The 24,066-nt window shown below is 32.5% G+C and overlaps 3 protein-coding genes across 4 annotated transcripts; all 3 read right to left on the bottom strand.

Annotated features, from left to right (window-relative positions):
• Positions 1–43: 43 nt before the first annotated feature.
• LOC144841136 (pentatricopeptide repeat-containing protein 1, mitochondrial-like) lies at positions 44–8,155 on the bottom strand. Of its 2 annotated transcripts, none has more exons than XM_078697337.1 (8): positions 8,039–8,155; positions 7,175–7,510; positions 6,930–7,070; positions 6,390–6,530; positions 5,598–5,921; positions 1,048–1,938; positions 626–808; positions 44–435 (listed from the first exon to the last, which is right to left on the bottom strand). In XM_078697337.1, exons 2-8 carry the CDS (start codon positions 7,481–7,483, stop codon positions 319–321), a joined length of 2,106 nt encoding a protein of 701 aa, XP_078553463.1. In that variant the 5' UTR covers positions 7,484–7,510; positions 8,039–8,155; the 3' UTR covers positions 44–318. The 2 variants fall into 2 exon arrangements, with proteins under 2 accessions (XP_078553463.1, XP_078553464.1); XM_078697338.1 differs by having other exon boundaries at positions 8,083–8,144.
• A 2,393-nt stretch (positions 8,156–10,548) lies between these two features.
• Positions 10,549–19,807, bottom strand: LOC144841325 (DCN1-like protein 3). The gene is made up of 2 exons (XM_078697621.1): positions 19,705–19,807; positions 10,549–14,425 (listed from the first exon to the last, which is right to left on the bottom strand). Exon 2 carries the CDS (start codon positions 14,329–14,331, stop codon positions 13,429–13,431), a length of 903 nt encoding a protein of 300 aa, XP_078553747.1. The 5' UTR covers positions 14,332–14,425; positions 19,705–19,807; the 3' UTR covers positions 10,549–13,428.
• Positions 19,808–20,202: 395 nt separating this feature from the next.
• LOC144841324 (TGF-beta-activated kinase 1 and MAP3K7-binding protein 1-like) lies at positions 20,203–24,052 on the bottom strand. The gene is made up of 6 exons (XM_078697620.1): positions 23,903–24,052; positions 23,214–23,344; positions 22,587–22,827; positions 22,314–22,449; positions 21,995–22,220; positions 20,203–21,600 (listed from the first exon to the last, which is right to left on the bottom strand). The coding sequence occupies exons 1-6, from the start codon at positions 23,951–23,953 to the stop codon at positions 20,820–20,822; spliced, it is 1,566 nt and encodes a 521-aa protein (XP_078553746.1). The 5' UTR covers positions 23,954–24,052; the 3' UTR covers positions 20,203–20,819.
• Positions 24,053–24,066: the final 14 nt, after the last annotated feature.

Genomic DNA, 24,066 nt, shown 5'->3' with positions numbered 1-24,066 from the left:
AAAATAGAAACACTTTTTCATTCATTTCTGTATTCATTTATTTAATTACACCATTTATTGAGACTGTCTTGGGCTGAACCAGAAGATATTTTAACCTTTTGTATTTGTACATTTATTGCAGGCAAGTGACCACGGCGGAAAGGAAATCTGAACTTCTGACTAATTCATATTTAATTATTTCTTGTAAGCAATAATCTCTGCCACATTTTCTTGTTCATTTGTTTTTATTGAACCTTTTGATACAATACATGAAAATATATTGGTTATTTGTAGTTTGCCTTTTTCATTTCACCATCATTAATGTTCATTTGCATTTTCTCAAGTTTCAGACTTGATTCCTCTATAGTGACTCCAAGGATGTGTTTGCTTCTGATATCCTATCCTATCCAACCAGAGTGTGTAAAACCCACGGAATCCATTCAGCTTCCGGTCCATCTAAAATTAGAAATGAATCATGTTAATACAAATAGAATACTACTGTAGCTTTGACAGAACGAAGCAGCATCCAGTTAAAAGGCAAGATTAAAATTATGTATACAGTGCAATACAAGTATTGTGTGGTAGCCTCTCAATGTTTCACCAACCTCAACCAGTATTACTGTACATAGAATCAGAGGTGTCTTACTTTGTTTGGTTTAGCAGCAAATCCAGCTATATTCTCTAATTGCGTGATGGTGCGTTGATTAGGACAGACATTGTTTCTTTCCATATCTATCAGTATCTTTACCACATAGTCGTAGTTCCTCTGTGTATGTGCTGCCGATATCAGAGCATTGTATAATGGCTGTGTTAGTGCATCTCCAGAAGCCTACAAAAGAAATCGTACTACAGTATATGCAAAAAAAATACCCTTTACATCGCACCTTTAGATTGCTTTATAGACATGAGCAGGCATGGTTCTGTAATTTCGGGTTAGAACCATACAGCAGAGGTTACATACATTTTGTCGCACAAATAAATTTCAAATCTTTGTTTTTGTATAAATTATTAACATTTTAGCTATTATCACACTTTCATGTCACTTTGATTAATGCTTTTTTGTTTTACCTTGACATCTGAAAGTAATTGAAGACCGTCTTTTTCTTGCCTGCAGCCTGATGCCAATGCGACATAAGTCCTTGTTGTAGGGTACAACCCTTTATTCTTTATATCAACAAGAAGAGCCTTGGCTCCTTCAAGATCCTTCCGTTTTGTTCTCTTCCTAATTAGCATATTGTAGAAATCTATGTCAATTTTAACCTCCAGATCATCAATCATTTTCAACAATTTGGATTCAGCTTTTAGACTTCTTGGTATGACCTCAGTCAGAAGTGTCAATGTCTTGCAATCTGGTTTGACATTATTTGATGTCATGCTATCTACAAGACCTTCTGTGCCACCTAGCAAAGATAGCCGATCAGCAGGTTTTTCCATGGCAGTTAAGGACATAACTCCTTCAAGATTTGGACTCAAAGACAACATATTTGGAATCATTTTACTGGTTCTTTTACAACTTATCGGAACTATATCATTTAAGGAACAATTATCAATTTCCGTCACAGATTGTTGAGATAAATTTGAAAGAAATTTATCTTCTTTTTGTGCAAGTCTAGTGTTTATTATTTGAATGCCACAACCTTTTCCTGAGTTGCTTCCATTCGTAGAGATATTACTCAAAAATAAATCTGGGTAATTGGAAGAATCAACAGTTCTGTCATCAGCAATCTCCAAAACATCCATCTCTAACCTTTGCTGCTGTCCTTTCAGAAGCATCTGACTACTTTTTTGTTTAACTCGTGATGCATCTAATATCATCTTATGCTGCAGTGTAGTGCTGTTTAGAAGAACCTTATTGGCAGTCTCCAGATCACCTATTCCACAGTCTCGCACAATTCTAAGTAACAAGTTGTAGGTGATGATGTTTGGTTTGATTCCCTTCAATAACATGTGTCGCCAGCCCTTTAAAAGAATTGGAAAATAAGAGTTTGAAATTATCTATTGTTGCAACATGGTTTTTGTTAACCTATGTGTGTACATATTAAATAGAGAAATCAGGTGGTATTTCAACAGGAAAGGAGGACATTGTATAAGTTATATTGTACAATTTGTTCTAATCTTTAGTTCATTCTAATCTTGTAATTGTTAGCAGGTGGTCTATCTAACATCGGCCTAGATTAGATAAGTTCACTGCAAAATTGATTTGATATGTTATAGTAGAGTAGAAATAAGGTTTCACCTCAAAAAAATTGCAACAAAAGGTTTTTCAACGGATTTTGGTAGTATTGAGTGTACTAAATAACAGAAAAAAAGTCTCAAGAATTTCGACCACCGGAAAGTGTTTTTTTTCAAGATGGCCGCCAAAATAGATAAAAAGTTAAAATGTCCATACCTCCTAAACTACTTGGTCTATTGATATGATTTTGGTACCAACATACTCAGAACATACATATTTATATTCGCTATAATAGAACATTTTGGCCAAAAATGACCGGAAATACCATTTCTGACAATTTGACCTTTGACCTTGATATGTTGTATCTTGGTAACAACTGACCGTAGGGAAACAAATGATGGCTCAAATTGTTCAGAATGTACATATTTACATTTATTGTAATGAGACATTTTGTCAAAAAATGGTTGGAAGTAAAGGTTATTGACCTTTAACTTTATCTGTGTATAATTTCCATATCTCGGCAACTATGTGTGGTAGAGATTTAAAATTGGGCTCTAAATACTGAGAATATACTTATTTATATTTACTCTAATGAAACAGTTTGACAAAAAATGACCAGAAACGACATGTTTGACCATTGACCTTGATATGCTACATTTCGATAATGACTGACTGAGATACACCTTTTATGGCTCAATTTGTTCAGAATATAATTATTTTTTATTTCGTATAATGGTCTAATCTACTTATGAAATAGAGAGCTTTCCTGGGAATCAAATAACTGTAATATTTATAAAGACCTTCAGAATATGAGTTCAAGTTCAAATTGTTCAGAACATACTGTATACAATCTTAATAATAATAGTAAATAAAAAACCGAAAAGTAAACAAAAACAAATATAATAATAACTTTTAAATTTCTAATTATGGTATAGCAGCAATTGATTAGATATTGTGCATGTATTTAGTACGGCATCTTAAACAACTGTTCCAACTTCGTCTTCATCATCGTCATCAATCTCTCTATCTACGTTGTTCCATTCTTCTAGTTGACACACTCCCCAAACTGAAGTACATGCCAATCCATAGCTTCTACAACTGCAACATACATCCAGTAGTTACAATGGATGATTTTATATCCTAAAACAGATTTCAATCTGGTTACATTAATCACTCTAGTAGGCCCATCTTTTCCTTTGTCTAATCTGAAGTACATTTCTCGGTTTGTTGTATTTACATGATACAGTAAAAGTACCAGTAAGTCCGTGTCTTCTCCAATCAAAGTTACTGTATTATGTTCAGAGACTTCAACTGTTGCCAGAGCAATGTCAACATCGTTTTTTTTGTTTTTTTTAAAACCATATTTAATGAGGGTGATCCATCCAGCTATTGCTGATCATTAGGGACCCTCAGAGGTTCACAAGACAAACATATACACAAGATGCTCTACGTAAACAAAGTCTTATTACAAGTCTTTGGGAGTGGAGTAATTTGGTCCTTAGAAAAAATCCTGACATGTGACGGGACTTGAACTCAGGACCCTTGGAGTGGTAGCCAAGCATCATAACCATCAAGCCACAACTCCACTCTTTTTTCTATAGCTCATATGAAAGCATGTTGATAAATTTGTGTTTGTTCTCATGCCTTGACAGGAATTCTTCTTTCTTTCCATCAAATTCAGTTAGGACAAATCTCTCTAGACGATGTAATGAAATATCAAGTCCGTTTCCACCCTCACTCTTCAAAGCCTAAAGACATCTTTAGGAAGGCAAATAAATCAATAAATTGATAGAAAGTAACCTAGAATATGACACTGATGTGTGCCGATAGTTTCACTCAACCGCATCAGAAATTTCAAACTATCGAGGAGTTTGGATTAAAGGCCATGTCTATTCGTTTTGGAGCCAAGTCACTGGATTTCCCAAATAGCTACAGATGCAAGCTGTTTAATAAGAAAGTTGCTGAGGGTAAATAATTTATCAAACCTCAACAACTACTACCACCAACCTCATCTGCTACAAAATGTCACAGTCTTAGAGTATACTATCAAATCATGCAATGGATAAAGAAAGATAATACCATGGATGCTACCAAGTCGGGGAAGTTTTTAATAAAACATTTGTGCCAATAATGACGATTGAAACTGCTGCTTCAGAAGAACTTTTGAAAATCATCCATTGTAACTGTACTACTGGATGTAAAACTGTATGTTGCAGTTGTAGATGCTATGGATTGGCATGTACTTCAGTTTGGGGAGTGTGTCAACTAGAAGAATGGAACAACGTAGATAGAGAGATTGATGACGATGATGAAGACGAAGTTAAAAAAGTTGTTTAGGAAGCCGTACTAAATACATGCACAATATCCAATCAACTGCTGCTATACCGTAATTAGAAATTAAAAATTATTATTATATTTGTTTTTGTTTACTTTTCGGGTTTTTTATTCACTATTATTATTAAGAATGTATACAGTATGTTCTGAACAATTTGAACTTGAACTCATATTCTAAAAGTCTTTATAAATATTACAGTTACCCAGGAAAGCTCTTAATTCCATGGGTAGATTAGACCATTATACGAAATAAAAATAATTATATTCTGAACAAATTGAGCCATAAATAGTATGTCTTAGTCAGTCATTATCGAAATATAGCATATCAAGGTCAATCATCAAAAAATGTCGTTTCTGGTCATTTTTTGTCAAACTGTTTCATTAGAGTAAATATAAATAAGCATATGCTCAGTATTTAGAGCCCAATTTTAAATCTCTACCACACATAGTTGCCGAGATATGGACATTCTACATAGATAAAGGTTAAAGGTCAATAACCTTTACTTCTAACCATTTTTTGACAAAATGTCTCATTACAATAAATGTAAATATGTACATTCTGAACAATTTGAGTCACAATTTGTTTCCCTACGGTCAGTTGTTACCAAGATACAACATATCAAGGTCAAAGGTCAAACATGCAAGAAATAGCATTTCCGGTCATTTTTGGCCAAAATGTTCTATTAGGGCAAATATAAATATGTATGTTCTGAGTATTTTGGTACCAAAATCATATCAATAGACCAAGTAGTTTAGGAGGTATTGACATTTTAACGTTTTATCTATTTTGGCGGCCATCTTGAAAAAAAAACACTTTCCGGTGGTCAAAATTCTTGAGACTTTTTTTCTGTTATTTAGTACACCCAATACTACCAAAATCCGTTGAAAAACCTTTTGTTGCAATTTTTTTGAGGTTGGCCCCTTTTTTTCATTAGTTCTACTCTACTATTATATAATATACTAAATATACTCTCTTGATACAGGACACCTTGGACTCGCCTAATATGTCTTAAAAGTCTGGTATGCCGTAAAAGAACTTTTAGACTTCAAGAAAAGTCTTGTTTTGGCAAAGTTGTCGACTCTATTAGAAAAATAATTTGTATAATTGAACCTCAATAGCAAACAGAAAACCAGCGTCCTTGTTGGATGCACAAGCAAAGAAAAGAAACACAAAACTGTCCACGCTGACTTTAACACCAGATTGTAGTAGATGATGAAAGAGTTGAAAAGATGTTTGAACATCACCGCATTTAGCATAAGCTTTCATCATAGCATGATGGGTCACCAAGTTTATCTTCACTTCTTTCTCTCGTAACTGTCCATGTAGTTTTTTCAAGCGCATAAGTCCATCTGTTTCCGGCCAAGGGGACTCGGCACATGCATTGAATAAGGCTGTGTATGTTGCTCCAGTTGGCTGCAGACCACGCTTTTTCATCTGGAGGAAAAACAAATGTCTATGTACAGTATTTCAATATATTTATGATTTATACATTCGGTAATCAGATGACCACTTCATGAAGAAGGGACAATAATCGGACTGATCACAAGAAATATAAAAAATAATGGGCAGGACGAAAAAACAAACTGAAACACTATGTGCTCAAGTACTTCATCCATGTGGCATAAACTTTTGATCCAAACATACTAGATTGTACAACATTATTTGTAACTCTATTCATAAATCCATAACAGGTTTTTCTATAATATTCATAGAAAGATGGAACATTGTTATTGATGTTACAAACATCTGACTAGCACTACAGTGTCTAATATTAACCTGAGCGAATTTAGACCATAGACTACTGCAATACATATGACAAGTACAAAATGGCTATCTATTCCAAACCGGACATGATTGTCATTTGTACGATAGTGCTAACTTAAGATGTCGCCCTCGACTTACATCATTGTATAAGTGGAATGCTTTCTTAGTGTATCCAGCTCGTCCACAACCACCAATGAGTACATCATAGTTATATGCTGTTGGTAGAACATTGTCCTCTTTTAACATCCGTATTTCAAGAACTGCTAAAGCTTCTTTAAGCTGTGAAGAATACAAATTTACCGAGTTACTTTGGCTGGTCTTTACTTGGAATAAATGTTTGGTTTTCTTTGCTACCTAACAGACAGGTAATTAAGTTGATATCGTAAGAACCCAAGTTGCAGTATTCTTACTTATATTAAGCTACTTCCTAATGTCCAAAAACATCCTAACATTGATAGTTGTGTTCTGTATGGTTTAAAGAACCTATTTCATATAAAAAACATTTTCTTGCAATTAATTTGATTTAAAAGTCTATTTCCCATGGACTATAACCTAAAGGAAAATACTTGTACTTAGGCAGCAGGCTACCGTAGTATTTATGGGAATTGTTTACTGTACCAAGTGTGAGTGAATACAGTCACCAGTTCCTATATTTAATATTCAATATATTATTCAAACCTTTCCTTTCTTCAGAAGTTTTTTCATCTGATTACTGTACCAAATTGGGCTGTTTTTACGCCCACTATAGAAGCGTTCCTTATCACTGTCTTCCGCATTGTTTTCTTCTGATACTTCATACACTTCTTCAAACGTCTTTAACTGAAAATATAAAGTTGAGCAATTTTGTGAATTATACCATATACTTCATAAAATTACTGTACTTTTCACTACCTTGGGATTTTAAGGTTACTGTATGTAAGTACCTCATATTCATCTTTAGTTTTTAGAGTTCCAAACCTATCTTCTTCAGGTAGATTCTGTACATCCCATTCATCACTGTATCTATGGATCCTCACTGCCTCATTTCTTGCTTCGTCACTGTTGCCTTCAGGACTATCTGCTGTATTGCTTGTAAACGTCCTAGTATACTTTGTAAACAAGGCATTGTCTTTGGTGGATTTCACGTACTGTACCGAATAACTTTGCAATACTGCAAATATTGATGTACGTGATGATGTTGCAAAATATCTTGATGACAGTGAAGTGATTATATTCCGTAGTGGAAACGACATTTGTACTCTCCTCCCGTTTTAAAAAACCTTTTTATTAAAAAAAATAGTCAGTATTTAGTCTTGGTTATTTCTTGACATCTTGAAGTATTACTATTTTAACTATGTTATTGTTAAGCAGAGAGTATATCAATATACTTTATTGTATTTCTATTTAGGTACGTAACTAGCCTAGCTAGGTCTTGCCTTGGTGGTGTTTGACTATATATTAATTAAAATAACAGTTAAAAAAAAGACTATAAAAAAAAGTAATAAACCAAACATAGCCTTAATCCTACGTGTACTTTCACATCCTAGCTAGTTCTCTAGAGTAAGTAGGCCTCTGTCGGGTAAATCCATCTCCCCATCTTTATACTCAAATAGCTCTACTATCTAGGCCTAGGCTAGACTAGAGGGACAACGCTTAGCTAGGTAGGCGCTACTCTCTAGACTCTGCTCTAGCTGCCCTATCTTTCCTAGCTAGCTAGGCTAGCCTCCTGAGGAGGAGATATAGTACATCTCATTCATACTAATGACTTATTATAGCCTATAGGCAATAAAAATAAGATAGTTATTAACTGATGTGATAAAGGCATAACTTAATCTGTAGAAATTAAACATGCAAGATTAATAGCTGCAGAAGTTCCCTACACGTGATGTATTTTTATAAACAAAAACATGAGGCACCGTTTTCGTATTCGGGCCAATCACCACCATATAGAGGGCGAAGTATTTTTTTTAAAATCCCTGCGTGGACATTATGTATGTCTCTATATTTACAAATAATAGTAATACATAAGTTTAAATGTGCTATGCGCAGAATTCCCTGTACTGTAGGCCTACATGAAAATGTCCGAAAATGGCCAAATTTCGACCCTTTATTTTTTTACATAAATAGGCCTAGGCCTAGTTCCTATAATATCATAATTTTTAAATGCACTTAAAAATGCGCAGAAGCACAAGGTGTTACCTCATTTATTTTAAAAAGTTTATATTTTGGCTATTTTTTAAAAAATCACTATACTTTTCAGGAAAATTGTCGAAAAATGCCCAAATTCCAACTCTAATTTTTTTACATAACTGGTTACTTATCATACTCGACATGCGCAGAATCACGTAATGTGTTCTGCGTTTTATTACCTCAACATATTTTAAAATAAAAATCCATGTACATAGAAATTTTCGAAAAATGATAACACAATAAAAATGGGCAAATTTCGACCCTTTTATTTTTTGACATAACTAGTTACTTATGGCTCTATAAGATGATGATAACACAACATATCCGCATATATGGCAATATTATCGCATAATTATTGAATTTTAAAAAGTGGATACTTTGGCCATTTTTCGAAGAATTCCATGTACTAAAGTACAGGGAAATTTTCGAAAAATGGGCAAATTTAGACCCTTTATTTTTTGACATAAGTAGTTACTATGGCTCTGTAAGATGATGATAACACAATATATGCGTATATATGGCAATATTCTCGCATAATTATTGAATTTAAAAAAGTGGATATTTTGGTCATTTTTCGAAAAATTCCATATACTATAGTACAGGAAAAATTTTCGAAAAATAGGCAAATTTCGACCCTTTTATTTTTTGACATTAGTAGTTACTATGGCTCTATAAGATGATGATAACACAATATATCCGCATATATGGCAATATTATCGCATAATTATTGAATTTTAAAAAGTGGATATTTTGCCCATTTTTCGAAGAATTCCATGTACTATAGTACAGGGAAATTTTCGAAAAATGGGCAAATTTAGACCCTTTATTTTTGACATAAGTAGTTACTATGGCTCTATAAGATGATGATAACACAATATATGCGCATATATGGCAATATTATCGCATAATTATTGAATTTTAAAATATGGATATTTCGGCAATTTTTCGAAAAAATCCCTGTACTATAGTACAGGGAAATTTTCAAAAAATGGAAAAATCTCGACCCTTATATTTTTTGCCATAACTAGTTACTATGGCTCTATAAGATGATGATAACACAATATATGCGCATATATGGCAATATTATCGCATAATTATTGAATTTTAAAATATGGATATTTCGGCAATTTTTCGAAAAAATCCCTGTACTATAGTACAGGGAAATTTTCGAAAAATGGGAAAATTTCGACCCTTTTATTTTTTGACATAACTAGTTACTATGGCTCTATAAGATGATGATAACACAATATATGCGCATATATGGCAATATTATCGCATAATTATTGAATTTTAAAATATGGATATTTCGGCAATTTTTCGAAAAAATCCCTGTACTATAGTACAGGGAAATTTTCAAAAAATGGAAAAATCTCGACCCTTATATTTTTTGCCATAACTAGTTACTATGGCTCTATAAGATGATGATAACACAATATATGCGCATATATGGCAATATTATCGCATAATTATTGAATTTTAAAATATGGATATTTCGGCAATTTTTCGAAAAAATCCCTGTACTATAGTACAGGGAAATTTTCGAAAAATGGGAAAATTTCGACCCTTTTATTTTTTGACATAACTAGTTACTATGGCTCTATAAGATGATGATAACACAATATATGCGCATATATGGCAATACTATCGCATAATTATTGAATTTTAAAATATGGATATTTCGGCAATTTTTCGAAAAACTCCCTGTACTATAGTACAGGGAAATTTTCGAAAAATGGGAAAATTTCGACCCTTTTATTTTTTGACATAACTACCAGTTACTATGGCTCTATAAGATGATGATAACACAATATATGCGCATATATGGCAATATTATCGCATAAATATTGTGTTTTAAAAAGTGGATATTTTGGCCATTTTTCGAAAAATTCCATGTACTATAGTACAGGAAAATTGTCGTAAAATGGGCAAATTTCGACCCTTTTATTTTTTGACATAAGTAGTTACTATGGCTCTGTAAGATGATGGTAACACAATATATGCGCATATATGGCAATATTATTGAATAATTATTGAATTTAAAAAAGTGGATATTTTGGAAATTTAAAAAAAAAATCCTTGTACAATATGTAATACTGCGTAACAAAATACAAAGAAATCTCAATCTGAATAAATTCAACTGAATTACTTTTAATTGCGATACGGAATTAGATACTTGGTAGAGCATTATAAACTATATACAATACAGGTGTAGCTCCAATGTAAGACCACATATCTCTATTGCTGGATGAATACAAATAAAGATTCTAATTATGAAATCAGAACATCTGAAGACTAACAGCAATACTGTCCCAAAATGGTCTTTAATTAGAAGAACACCTGTAGTAGTATATGAAAATGATTACAAATCATCAAATCTGGAGAAAAAAATGGGTGAATAGCTTATGAGTTGACCAATCACAAGTCACAGTTCAGATGATCCCTGACATTGTGATTGGTCAAATTGTTTACTGTGGCTGTAATTATACAATGTTAACTGGCAAACAAACTGTACAACGAGGTGTGCACCTTTCAGAAGAACAAAAACACAAACATGTTTCATTTCGAAATTAAATATATTTGTAAATGGCAATAAAAAAATGGTAGCACATTTGTAATTTTTTTTAAAGGGCTGGAACTTATTTTGCGATTTTAAATGTAGAATTTGTAATAATTTGCCATGTCTCCTTTTTAAAATTGTTAATTTTTTACCAAAAAACCTATGAATATGAATGTTGGTTTAAATTAACAATTATAAACAGAGGTACGCTTTTCTTTATTGGCCAATGTAAATACAAACAGCAAGCCATGGTATTCTGAACATGTTTTGGTTAAATAAAAAATAAGTAACAATATTTGCAGGAATACAAAATTCAATCACAATAAAGCCTTTTACAAAGGAAATATTATAGCCAAAAAATATGAAAATATAATATCATAAAACATACTTTAAAAATGTTTGCAATTTCACAAAAATGTTCTACAAAATAATGTATTATTAACAAAGAGATTGTTACAACATATGGACTACAAAAGGACTGTGGGATGTATCTAGTCACAAAAATATCTATATTTCACCTCTAAAGGGAGACTATACACAATAGGATTTCTTATAAATTTATTTTGCATTTCTCTATGAAAAACAGACGATTAATTTAAATACTATAGTACATTTTTGTCAGCTCTTAGACACAGCCTGATGTTGCATGAAGCAACAACAAAGATGACAAAGACAATATCTGCACATGCTTACAAACCAAACTGTGTTGTGATAGTTCTCCATTCAAATCAAAACAAAAGTGGAAAGTAGTAAGTAATAAGTGGATAGTTTTGTAGTCTTCTAAAGCTTGGTTCCCACTTAGAAGCAATGCAAAGATATAGGCCCATCAGAAGTAATTTGACCAATCACAGTGCGATGGTTCATCCAAACGGTCTCTTCTGATTGGTTAACCAAGTGGGAACCAATCTTTAGCATATGTAAACAATTACAGTACATTAACTTTGTCTTCTTTGGGGCCACAACATGAAATCAAAGAGTAGATATTGTATATTAGTACCTTTGTTATAATCAGTTTATCAAGGCTAATATATATCTCTGTATTACTATTAGACTCTTTTTAAAGGCTGGCCCTAAACAGTAAACTCCTGATGAAGGTATAACAACAAACTCAACAATCTTAAGTATTCATTAATATGAGCCTATCATGCTGAACAGAATACGTTTTTTTTTGTAAACTAACAAATACACTCATTTGTCTTGATACACCATTAGTGTCAATACAGTTATTTCCATATTTGGCTGTGATGAGTCATCATAATGATGGGTATGCACTGTGTGGCATTTATAGACTGCATTTCAAGTACAAATAGCAAGTAAGGTAGAAACAAACAATCAAAAATAATTTTATAAATTCAACATTTTGTTTTAATAGGATAAAAGTATACAAATTGATAGTCACACGGAATGTGTAGCTAAGCTGCATTATTTTGTGCTCTATGAATATACTAACTCATGTGTAGGCCCACCCTGGGGTGCAAGGCCATTATTTAGGTTTAACCACTACTGTACTACTTTTAATAGACCAAACCATTTTGCATATGAAATAGGCTTAGTAGGTGACTAATATGCTATAGGCCTACAGTACATACGATTTCCATTTGATTTAAACATTAGCTCCAGTTAAACACCACCTTAGAACATGAATTAATGGTTTAGAATGTATAAGTATTTTAGAGAGCAATTGCAAAAGATTAGAATAAAAAACATTACCAAATATGGTTTAAATTTTAAGCAATTAGTGCATTTACTTTTTTGAAAATAATACAACAAATTGCATTGAAATTTTGGGCACAACTAGCAATATAACCAAACTATAATAAGTGCACAACATGTACAATTGTACAAATAAATCTGATATTTTAAACTGCCCATCATTTGGTATAATATACAAAACATAATAAAAAATACTGCACTTAATAATTTGTGATAGCTAAGATTACAAATATCAAACTTAGAAATGGGAGTGGACACAGTTGTGGATACTCATGCATGGTTTAATTTTTAAAGTTTTTCCAATCTTTATTAGGGACATTATATAATGAAGCTCATCTATCTTTTTAAAATTGTAATTTAATATCAATTTTTTAAAGCACATGTTTGTATAGTAAACAAGGAAATAAACCAGCTATTTAAAAAGAATGTTTCAGCTTTGGTAAATTAATAAGAATAATCGCAAAGTGGGAATAAATTTTCCATATTCTAAGCCTATTTTTCATATTGCTATACTTATGATACCAAAATAAATATCTGGTAAACAAAAACAATAATTTTAGAAGTTAAAATAATTAAAATGGAACAGAAAGGGCAGATGAATAACCTTCTTAAAACTAAGCATGTATTTCACAAAAAAATAAGTTTTCCACAAAAATGTAATCAATGACATTTAGCTATTTTCATAAAAATTAAAATAATTTCCTAGTTCAGATGTTGGTCTATTGTATACTCCACATTTCACAGATAGTACTCTAGAGGGTTTGTGTCAGCCGAATTATTAAGATTTGGTCCAGAATCTTTTAGTCTTTCTAGCTCATATTCCACAAAATCATCGAACAAACTTGGCCACGCTTCATTGTCATCGTAATTACTAAGATCTGATCCGATAACCTCTGTAAAATTCAAGAACATTTGCCAAGTATCACGTGAAATTCCTCGCACGTCATTCTGTTGCAGAAAGTTACACCAGCGATCAAGTATCGGCGGTACACGATTTGTAAAAACTAGACGCCATAATGGTATTGCAATTTCCGTAGGTAGTGAGCGCTGTCCTCGATCAGATTCCAAGCCAAAGTTGAATGTATATCTGTATAAATCTTTAAATTTTAAGTCCTCCTCAACTTCTTTCTTCAACTCTACAAATTTGGACTTTAAACGTTCCATCGTATCAACCTTTAAAAGTTTAAATCCAGCGATAAATTCACTACGCGTGAATCGACACATCATAGATGCATTAAATTTCCAAGCGATAATCAACATAATTATATCTTCTGGATCAACCATCAAGTCCTGACAAAATTTCTCCATCCCTTCAGAAAGAATGGAGTCTTCCGGACCATCCTTATAAGTTTCAAACAAAAGGTTTATCCTAGCTTCGGAACATTCCAATTTTGGTATAGACGGGGGTTGCGTTTCAATGCCATTACTAGTCCTTATATGTGCTGCTTTTTGCTTTTCGTGCCCATTGAACACACCGCCTTTCCATGCACGTGGGTCAAGCGACTCTTTTGGAATAATTGGTGCTGGGATTGATTTAGTCAGACTACGACGTCCGACTGTGTCCAGAGTTTGACCGTTGTTTCCATTTTGTCCATTTGTGCCAGTATCTGATGGCCTGCAACACGATAGGCACTTTCCCATTGGTTTAACTGTCGTTAACAACTAGACGACAAACAGAAACAATTTTTCCACAAGCCTCTGATAGTTTTTTTTCTAAAAATCTTCTATATATTTCCTAAAAAACAGAAGCAAAAAAGGTGCAGCAAATTTAATAAAAGATATAACAGTTAACATCCGATTATAAAAATATTAAAGTATATAACAAACCTGCAAGATGAGTGAATAAAGTAAAGGCAAAAAAAGTATAGACAACCTCAATGTGGTGGTATTGTACAACTTTTAACAATTAAACTGATCGTAGGATAACATCTCATAAATAATAATTCACTAAGCAAAATACAGTACTCTGAGTCAAAGCAAAACAAGGAGTATAGATATTATGAAACCCCAGTTAGGTTTACCGTATGTAGTAAAATAGAATAGAATTATACAGTAAATGTATTTATTCAGACAACTTGATATCAATATACAGGTACTATAATGTATGTATTGCTACGTTGTTTTGTATGAGGAAGACACTTTAAGCCAAATGAATAAGTTTGGTCTTACAAAAAAGTAATACAGTGCCTGTACAATACAATAAAATAATTTCTTTTTTTCTGCAATTAGTTCTTTCAATGCAAAATATAATTTTCCGAGAGGTCCTCCAGATTTGAAAAATAAAAACAAGTAAAAAAGCTGTAACATAATAGAAATTATACAAGGTTTTTAAATTAAACTAAAAAAAAAAATAGTTGTGGACATGTACAGGAAGATTCTTTTATAAGGTTAATGACTCTATAAATAAAATCACTCTTTCCAATAGGTCTAGAATTCCACATTAAAACAATGATAGTACATGAATTCTGTATAAAATATTCAATATAAAATACCTATACATCATCACCAATAAATGAATGAATGAGATACCTAATTAAAATGACGTGATGAATCACATACAGTACAACAAAATTAGTATTCCGTGCACACTCATTAAATGTCTGCTCATTTTAATTTGTCAACTCCTTTGCAAGGAACAAATAAAGACATGCAATGACGTCACAAATGTTGTACAACGTCAGTAGAAAACAATAACAAAAGAATCTTGTGGGCTATCTATAGATACAATAATAGCCTGGAGTGGTATGACTTGATACTAGAAAAAATGTGTAAACATTACGTATTTTGTTATATAAATAATGAGTACAGTAAGTCGCCTGTTTATTATACAATAGGAGACGGTAATTATGACGATAAATAGTAAACAATTTTATACGTAGTTGTAATATTTTTTTCTTTTGTTTTCTGTAGAAAAAATATCTATTGATCTATTTATCATTGTTTATTTATCTTGTACAGTAAAAATAGGGGCTTGGGAAATTACAGTATTAGTATACATACCATGTGGTATTCAATTACAGACTTCTGTTTATATAAAGTTTATATATACAGTAGTAGTTTTTTAACAGAGCTTACATTATTTAACATTTATCACGCCATTTCCTGTTAGAGCAAACCCAAACTGAATTCGTTTCTTTAATTTAAGTGATTTTTTTTTTATACTTTAAAACAAATAAGCTCACTCATGAAATATAAATCAACTATATGGGTAAAGTGCAAAGTCCACTAAATATTCTTGGCATTGCAAGCAGCAGTCAATTCCTGAATCAATACAAGAACACGTAAAATGATATGAGATCTGAATACCTGTCGGCCTATGCAGACAATATAAATAATCCATTTCCAGAAATTGAGTTATATCCTAAACCACAAACAAAGGAAATGTGTTGTTATTCAGGAGTTTAATACTGTATGTATGGTAGATTTCAAAGAATAAGGACATCATCGCACCCAAATGCTTAATTTTCTTTCAGTCACAAAATGGTTTTTCTTCCGTTTTCAGAAATTTAATACTAAAAAAATAAAACTAAAACAAACACTATCTCCACAAACTATACAGTAAACTACATTAAATTTTATATTTCTAATAGACTTTTAAATACTTGTTTCTCTTTCTTAGACAGTAACAATTTATTTTGGGATAAATAGTATTTTACCTGCTTTACATCTTTTCAAATCACATTTTATGTATTTATATTAATAAATTATGGTAACTGTAAAATTAGCATTTTTCCGACACCATTTGAATTAATAAACTGAATTAAATAGTATGTTTTTCTAGTTTGGTTGCGTTTTTCACATTACTTGACATTTCGCCAGCCAACACATTGTTACACCATAGAATGAACTATACCACAAATACCCCACTGAGTCTGTAGACTGGGTGTACAACAACTACAAAGAACAATTGCTTTTGAATGACCTTGCAAAAACCACAAATGTAATACAATTTTCTTGAATACAGTACATGTCTACAAAGTACCACTTTGGCCTATTGACATGTTAAAATCATTTATTTTAATCGATTTACTGTGAAATTTGAATAAATAAAATAGACATCAAAAACTTGTTATTTAAACATATTTAAGAGACTTTTACCAATTAAATTTCAGTGGGTATCAAACTTTGACCTCATGTCATTTATCGGCCAGGAAGAAAACAATTTGTTGACCTTAAAATAATTTCTTGTCATTATGTTAAAAATAGCAATTATTTTCTAAATTTCATTGTACATAATTTGTTCAAATAAATAACAAAGAAATTAAATCATTAGCTATTGGTACTTTGAACTAGGTAGGTTTAACTCTACCAGGAAGAAACAAAAGATGCTGGTTTGGTCCTTTATGTTTTTCATTGACATTTTTAGTTGGTGAGGTGTAAATTTTCCTTTGTTTTGGTTTATAATATGCCTTTTATTTTACCATCTTCTTTTGTTCTCATCACCATATCAACAGCAACAGACAAAACCTAATTTATTAAAGTTAAAAACAGTAATGTTGGTTTTGATCTGGACCTCTGCACTTGGTTAGTAAAATCTACAACAAACTAGATCAGTAAACTAGTTTTCAAACAAATTTAAATCCAAACATTTTGTTTTATCCAATCAAATTTGGCAACTCCCACGAAAAACCCCCAGTGGTATAATAATAAGGGTGTTTAATTATCAAGAAAAGAGTCGTAGTTCGAGCCTTTTCACTATCTAACATTTAAAAACATTATTTCAACATTAATTGCTACTGCAGGCAATTTATAATCTCTTTTTATAATTAACAATTAAAACAACTGGATTGGTTTCACTGGTGGATTGCTTGTACTGTGCATTACTGTATATTGATGATTGCTGCAATTATGTAAACAATGAAAAAATGACTCACTCACTCATTCGTATACCTTTTGTGAGTAAACTAAGTAACTATAGAGGATGATGAATAATGTGTACACCTCCTGATGATAACTACAGTACACGATGATGAATAGGTGTACGCCTGCATTGTTAATCTTAATTGTCGCTGTGATATTAAGTCTCTTAAACTAGTGCATAGAGAGTGGATTAGTTGTGAGACAGAGGCATGTTACCCATCAATACTTTACTGACATTTATAAATACTGAGATTTATTACCATAGAAATATTCATAATATGATATCTCTATGTACACTACTGTATGATATTACTTACAGTGGTAGTAGGCTACACTTAGGTAAAACAGTATTTGAAATCAAATTACAGAAGAACCTCTATTAAGAGGCACATTAAAAAATGTCCCCTTAATAGCCCTGAGTGTACCCTGTGAAAGTAGTGATACATTGCATTGCCTAACAGGAAAATGACCCTTAACAGCCCTCAATCAACTCCTTTGAGTGTAATGATACAGTACATTGCCTCTCGTTCCCTTAATGGAAAAGTGTCCCCTTGATATGGATGTCCCCTCAATAGGGATGTTCCAAAGGAGGGGTTCTACTGTACTCATTTCTTTACATTACACTAAAAACATACAGTATTCCCTACTACTGTATATTTATTACACTACATACTGTACAGTAATGATACACTATACAGTAAATTACACTATACAGTAAATTACACTAATAGACTATACAGTAATAATTATTAGGCAGTAGTAATAATTATTAGACACTATAAAGTAAATTACACTACTCATTGACTATATACAATACAGTAATAATTATATTAGACGCTATACAGTAAATTACACTATTAATAGACTATACAGTAATAATTATTAGACACTATAGTTATACAGTGAATTACACTATTAATAGACTATACAGTAATAATTATTAGACCCTATAGTTATACAGTGAATTACACTATTAATAGACTATACAGTAATAATTATTAGACACTATAGTTATACAGTGAATTACACTATTAATAGACTATACAGTAATAATATTAGACTACAGTACTGTACATACATTTTCCTTCAACTTTTTCCATCTAAATAAAATAAAAACCTTGAAACTATCACCATCTGCTTAATGTCATAAAATCACCAAGCTTCATGCCATTACTACCAACAATAGGTCTAAATTGCTAAAACATTTTATCATTAGAGAATTAATTTGATTGAAATTTATTTCAATATGAGATAAGTCTACCTGAAGGACACCAACAGCTTACAGTACAATTAAATGATTGTTAATGTTATTTACCAATCATGCCATTTTATTTTTTTAATAAATGATAAAACAAAATATGGCTGTATGACATTTAAGATAAAATATTGATTTAATAATCAAAATTCGCTCATAGTAAAAATTAGAAAGTTTCCTCCACATTAGTAACAAACACTGACATACTAGAATACTGTTATAGCCTAGTCACAATGGTCCTGTCACAACGTCATTATATTAATGTATTTTTATTAATAAATAAGCTTTATATCGCAAATAGTGTGCGCGACGCATGATGGATAGGAAGGGAACCTTCCTATCCATCATACGTTACGTATGTACGTACATGATTTGTTGTCACGTTGTGACGTTTGCTCCCAAACCCTTCACATTATGCATTGTGTAATGATGTTCCTCGCGAAATCAAGCCATTTGCGATAAACCTAGGCCTACATATTACAATATTAATAACAAATAAATGAAGCTGTAGTAATTTTAGTGTTGATTCCTGTTATTTAATAATAACTAGGCTGATCCTACCTCTCTACTACTAGGGTAGGCCTAGTCCCTCATAGTAATAGTAGGCCTAAACCAGGAATAACACAGGCCAGGCAGCTAGCCTAGGCTTATTAGTAAGCCTACTTCTACTAGGCCCTAGGCCTACTACCCTACTCACTCTAGCTAGAGTCTAGGCCAAGGCCTAGGCCTGGTTAGGCCTTTTTTGAGGGCCTATCAATCACCAAACTTGGCTAGGCCTAGATATGATTGATTCTTGGTAAACTTATATACTAAACCATTTATTATTTAAAATCAAATTACTCTAAGAAGCAAGATAATTTATCAATAAAATTATAATAAATATATACGAAAAAACGTACCATAAAACATTTTACATAACAACAACAGCAACAAAGAAGAAAGACCCAACCGACACAGAGAATAGAAAAAGAGAACACTCTATGCACACTCGAGCCTAGACTTACAGCTCTAGACGTTGTGAGTCGTCGCGCGACGTACAGAGACGAGAGACTAGACGACGACCGCGCAGTAAGTCCCCGGAAGTTGTTTTGTTTATGTTTTTGCTTTGGTACATTCCACCAATCAGCGACGATTTCTCTGAAATCATACTTCTTGTTTGGGGGAGAAGATAGTATGTATAAATATTCTAAAATAGGAGCTCCATGATAATAGGTGACACATAGAATTTAAAACAAATTGTACAAAATGATACGGACATCTTCAATAGGACAAATTAGTACCTTTAAATTAATGATTCATTAAAAAGTTAACATAGAAATCTTTTATATTATTTTGTCTTGTAAATTTCAGGAATAAAACAACATGAAACACATAATTTGAATAAATAAATACAATGGTTACATATAAATAATTGTTTTCTTTATTGTATAAACTCTACTGCCCTTATATATATTCTATCGATGTTTGGAAAATATTAGAATTTAGAAGTATGTGTAACTTAACAGACCTTACACAACTATCATTTTGTTGAGGACCCCTTCTGAAACAAGCTCTTGAGCTTAAAGGGTTATCCTCTGCTATTCCATATATGTAACTTATTTTTCTTTGATCTGTCTTATTTTTTTTATATGGATGGTAATAAATATTACAATTACAATATTACAATAAGGCTCATCTAGCTCCTACTGATAACAGGTGGAACAGGGAATTGATATTGAATCATAGAACCAAAATGTAATAGGATAGGCACACAATTGTTTAAACTGACCACTAAGACCTGCATCTGGTCCCTTCTGTAATAGTATGGTAATTATAGAATGAGAACCTATCCTGCTTTATTGGTGTATTGGAGTATTGGTGGTGTGGTTGGATACAAGAGAAAAGAAAAGTCTGATAAGCCACAATTTCAACCAAGCCAACACATTGGTGACAAACATTAAGAATGGGTAAGATCACAAGTTATTTTCTGAGGCTCTGGGATTCTATCGACCTTTCAAATTAATATGCGATTTAATTATTCGAGGTTTGCAATAGCTGTGTTATATTTAGTTATAAATTCTGTAAAATCGACATAAGATTTAATCAGTCCATCCGCATCTGGTTCTTCTTCAGCGTTATTATGTTTATTCATAGTGTCTATTATACAACTGACCATATTTGGTTGGGGACCGCTACCCTCTGATGACTTTGTGTCGTGAGTGTTCTGAGGGCTTTGGTCCAATGGCAGGCTTTCATGCGAGTCTACTGTACTAGTATGTGATGATGTCACAGATGATGGAGTTGAAACCACCGGCATATATGGTGTAGGCGTAACACTCTCAGGTACTATCTGTAGAGCAGGCATCGAGTCCAATGGTGGTGTTGATGGCGATGGTATGTACAAAGTAGGTGGATCTGATCGCACATTTGACTCACTATATGGTACAGTTACTGGACTATTATAAGTCTGTCTAAGCGAGTTACCAAGCGGAAAATTAAAATTCCGCACCAACAGAGTAATATCATCTCGCTTTTCGCAAAACTTTGCTCGCATATTGTTCTGTAAATACGTATCATGGTGGATACGTAAAACTTTATCAACAACACCCTGTGCAACACCGCTAAGTGTTGATTGCACGTTGAACTCTTGTGCGACCATGTATGCAATGTCTTGGTTGACATGCGTGGTCGCCGTTGCTTCTTCCAATGATTTGTAAAGACCGTTTGTAAACATGCATAAGAATCCGCATTCACCAGCAAGAGGGATTCCTCCAATTACGTAGGGTTCTGCAATCACTGGTTCTCCACTTGCCATACTAAAAAAAAAGAGCAGTATAAAGATGTAATAAGATTGAAACAGTACTATTATAATTTGCAGCTCCTCTACAATGTTGTATACAAATACAGTATAGCATATTTTGTAGAGCACTTTTAAATTCGGAATTGGAAGTTTGTGCACTTCATAATTAGTGTACCATAAGCCAAATGCTTGGCTAAATTGAACCAGTATGTGGTCCATCATTATTTCAAAACCTATCCTAATTGTATATAATATATATATTTTTTTCACATTAGATGTGTATTATGAACTAAGTGTAAAAAAATGCTAAAAATGTAAGAATAATATCAGGGACCTGTCAAATGGCAGATATCAAGAGAAAGAAGAAACGTAACATCATCATTGTAAAAAAAACATAATTCAAATCCCACCTTATAATATCAAATTCTTTGTATCCGCCTTTCATTGAGTAATCCCCTAAACTACGAGTATTCTCATGACCTCCGAGCTGACGACCGTTGCTTAGTTTTGTTGTGTCAAGTCCAAGTTGATTGAGTCGTAATAGCTCATCATCATTGCTGGTATTGTGATCTGTGCTTATCTGTTTCACATTTAATTTGCCATTGGCCCGTGTTACCAATAGAGCCCTTGAATCACCTAAAATACAAGCAATATTTTATACATTATCAAAATTTATTTCTTCAGGCAAAGACACATGTATGAAAGTAAATTATATACAGACAAACTTACCAACATTTCCTAGATAGAGTTTATGCTTGTGTATTAGACACACGACAGCCGTAGTGCCTCCAGCAATCTGAGCATCTAGGTGTTGTAGTCGTGCAACTAGATTTGGGTGCGACTGGTATAAATCGTAGTCTGTACCCTAAATATAGAAAAGAAGATGTTACAGTTTATATACAAACTACTGAATTTTCAATCCTCTCAATATTGTATTTTGACAAAAGGCATAAAAGAAAATATGGTATATCAAATACCAAAATACTATATCAAATGACTTACTTCTGGTAACCGAAATTTGACACTGGTCCTGTCTGCCAGGGCTTCATCTATGGCTTCATTTGACTGGTGTTCAACATTTAAGAAGGCCTGTTGTAGCACACTCTTAATCCTGCTATCATTGCCGCTGTCTGGGAGCTGGCCTAGCAGCAGCTCAGCTGGGAACCTCTGCAGAGCAAACTCAGCAACTCTTGTTCCATCATGACCGTCAAACATTCCATATAAATATGCTCCTGTATCTGACCTACAGTTTTTATTCAAATTTGTAAAATATGGTTTAAAAAGTGGTTAAGCTTGAACAGTTTTCTAAAGAAATACTTGGGTAAGACTTTGCAAATAAATATAGGGTCTGGCGTAATTTACAGGATGCCACGAATCCTTTATATTAGAATTCCCAGTCTATTTTTAAATCCCAGTGAAGGGAATTCCCAGGGTTCTAAATAATACTCCCAGGGTTCCTTAAACAATTCTTAGGGTTCTTCATAATATTCTCAGGGTGCCTCAAAATATTCTTTGCCAAAATTCCCAAAATTCTTTAAAATTCTCATAGTTCTTAATAAAATTCCCAGAGTTCTTTAAAATTCCCAGAGTTCTTTAAAATTCCTAGAGTCCAATTGATTGTACTCTTACTTAAAATGAAAGAATCTATCTTCAAACTCATGCTCTTCATTTCGGCCACCATCAGGACGATAAACTTGGTTTGTTGAAAACCCAACAGCTGACAAGTGGCAAACTGGAAGATCGTCCGTCCAACTTATAGCCTATATTTTATTGGTGAATTAATATTACATTATTAAAATTATTACAATATTTTAATTTATTAGTATAATAATTTATTAATACATTGTTTGCTTGAAATTAAAATATCTACTAAACTAAAATAACTAAAAGGAAATAAACAGCAATTTAGAATTCTTCCCACATTTAATTTAGTCCTATGCCTAGACTATTTTATTATTTTAGTATTAAGTATTTTTTTCAATAATTACAGTAAATTAATAATAATTTATTTATTTTAAAATAATAAATTAAATATAATTTGACTAGCCTAGCCATGATGGCTAGGCCTACACATTTTTCATGTTCGTTTACTTATACTAGCTAAACTAGGCTAGGTGTGTCCTACACCCCAGAGCTCTACAATATAAAGATAACTACGTAGGTAGGTAAGCCCCTAGCTAGGCCTACACTACAGTAGAACCAGGTCATTTGACCTACTTACGCTACACGGTCCACACCCCATTTATCAGGGGATGTGATACGGCGTTTTATTTTAGATAGCATAGCCTAGATAAATATAAATCTACCTATACACCTACCTGATGCCCTACAACTGGCCGTTTGTGAAGTTTAAATGGGGGAGAGGACATTTTGTTTAGTTATCTTTGTATTAACATCTGAAAAATAATAGATTTTCAGTGATTTTTTTACACATAAAAAAATTCCCGAAACAAAAATAACTGAACCATGACCTGTGACCTTT

The sequence above is a fragment of the Antedon bifida genome, chromosome 4 (assembly GCF_963402885.1).
Source record: "Antedon bifida chromosome 4, ecAntBifi1.1, whole genome shotgun sequence".
Lineage (NCBI taxonomy): Eukaryota > Metazoa > Echinodermata > Crinoidea > Comatulida > Antedonidae > Antedon > Antedon bifida.
This window is presented reverse-complemented; position numbering and strand designations above follow the sequence as displayed.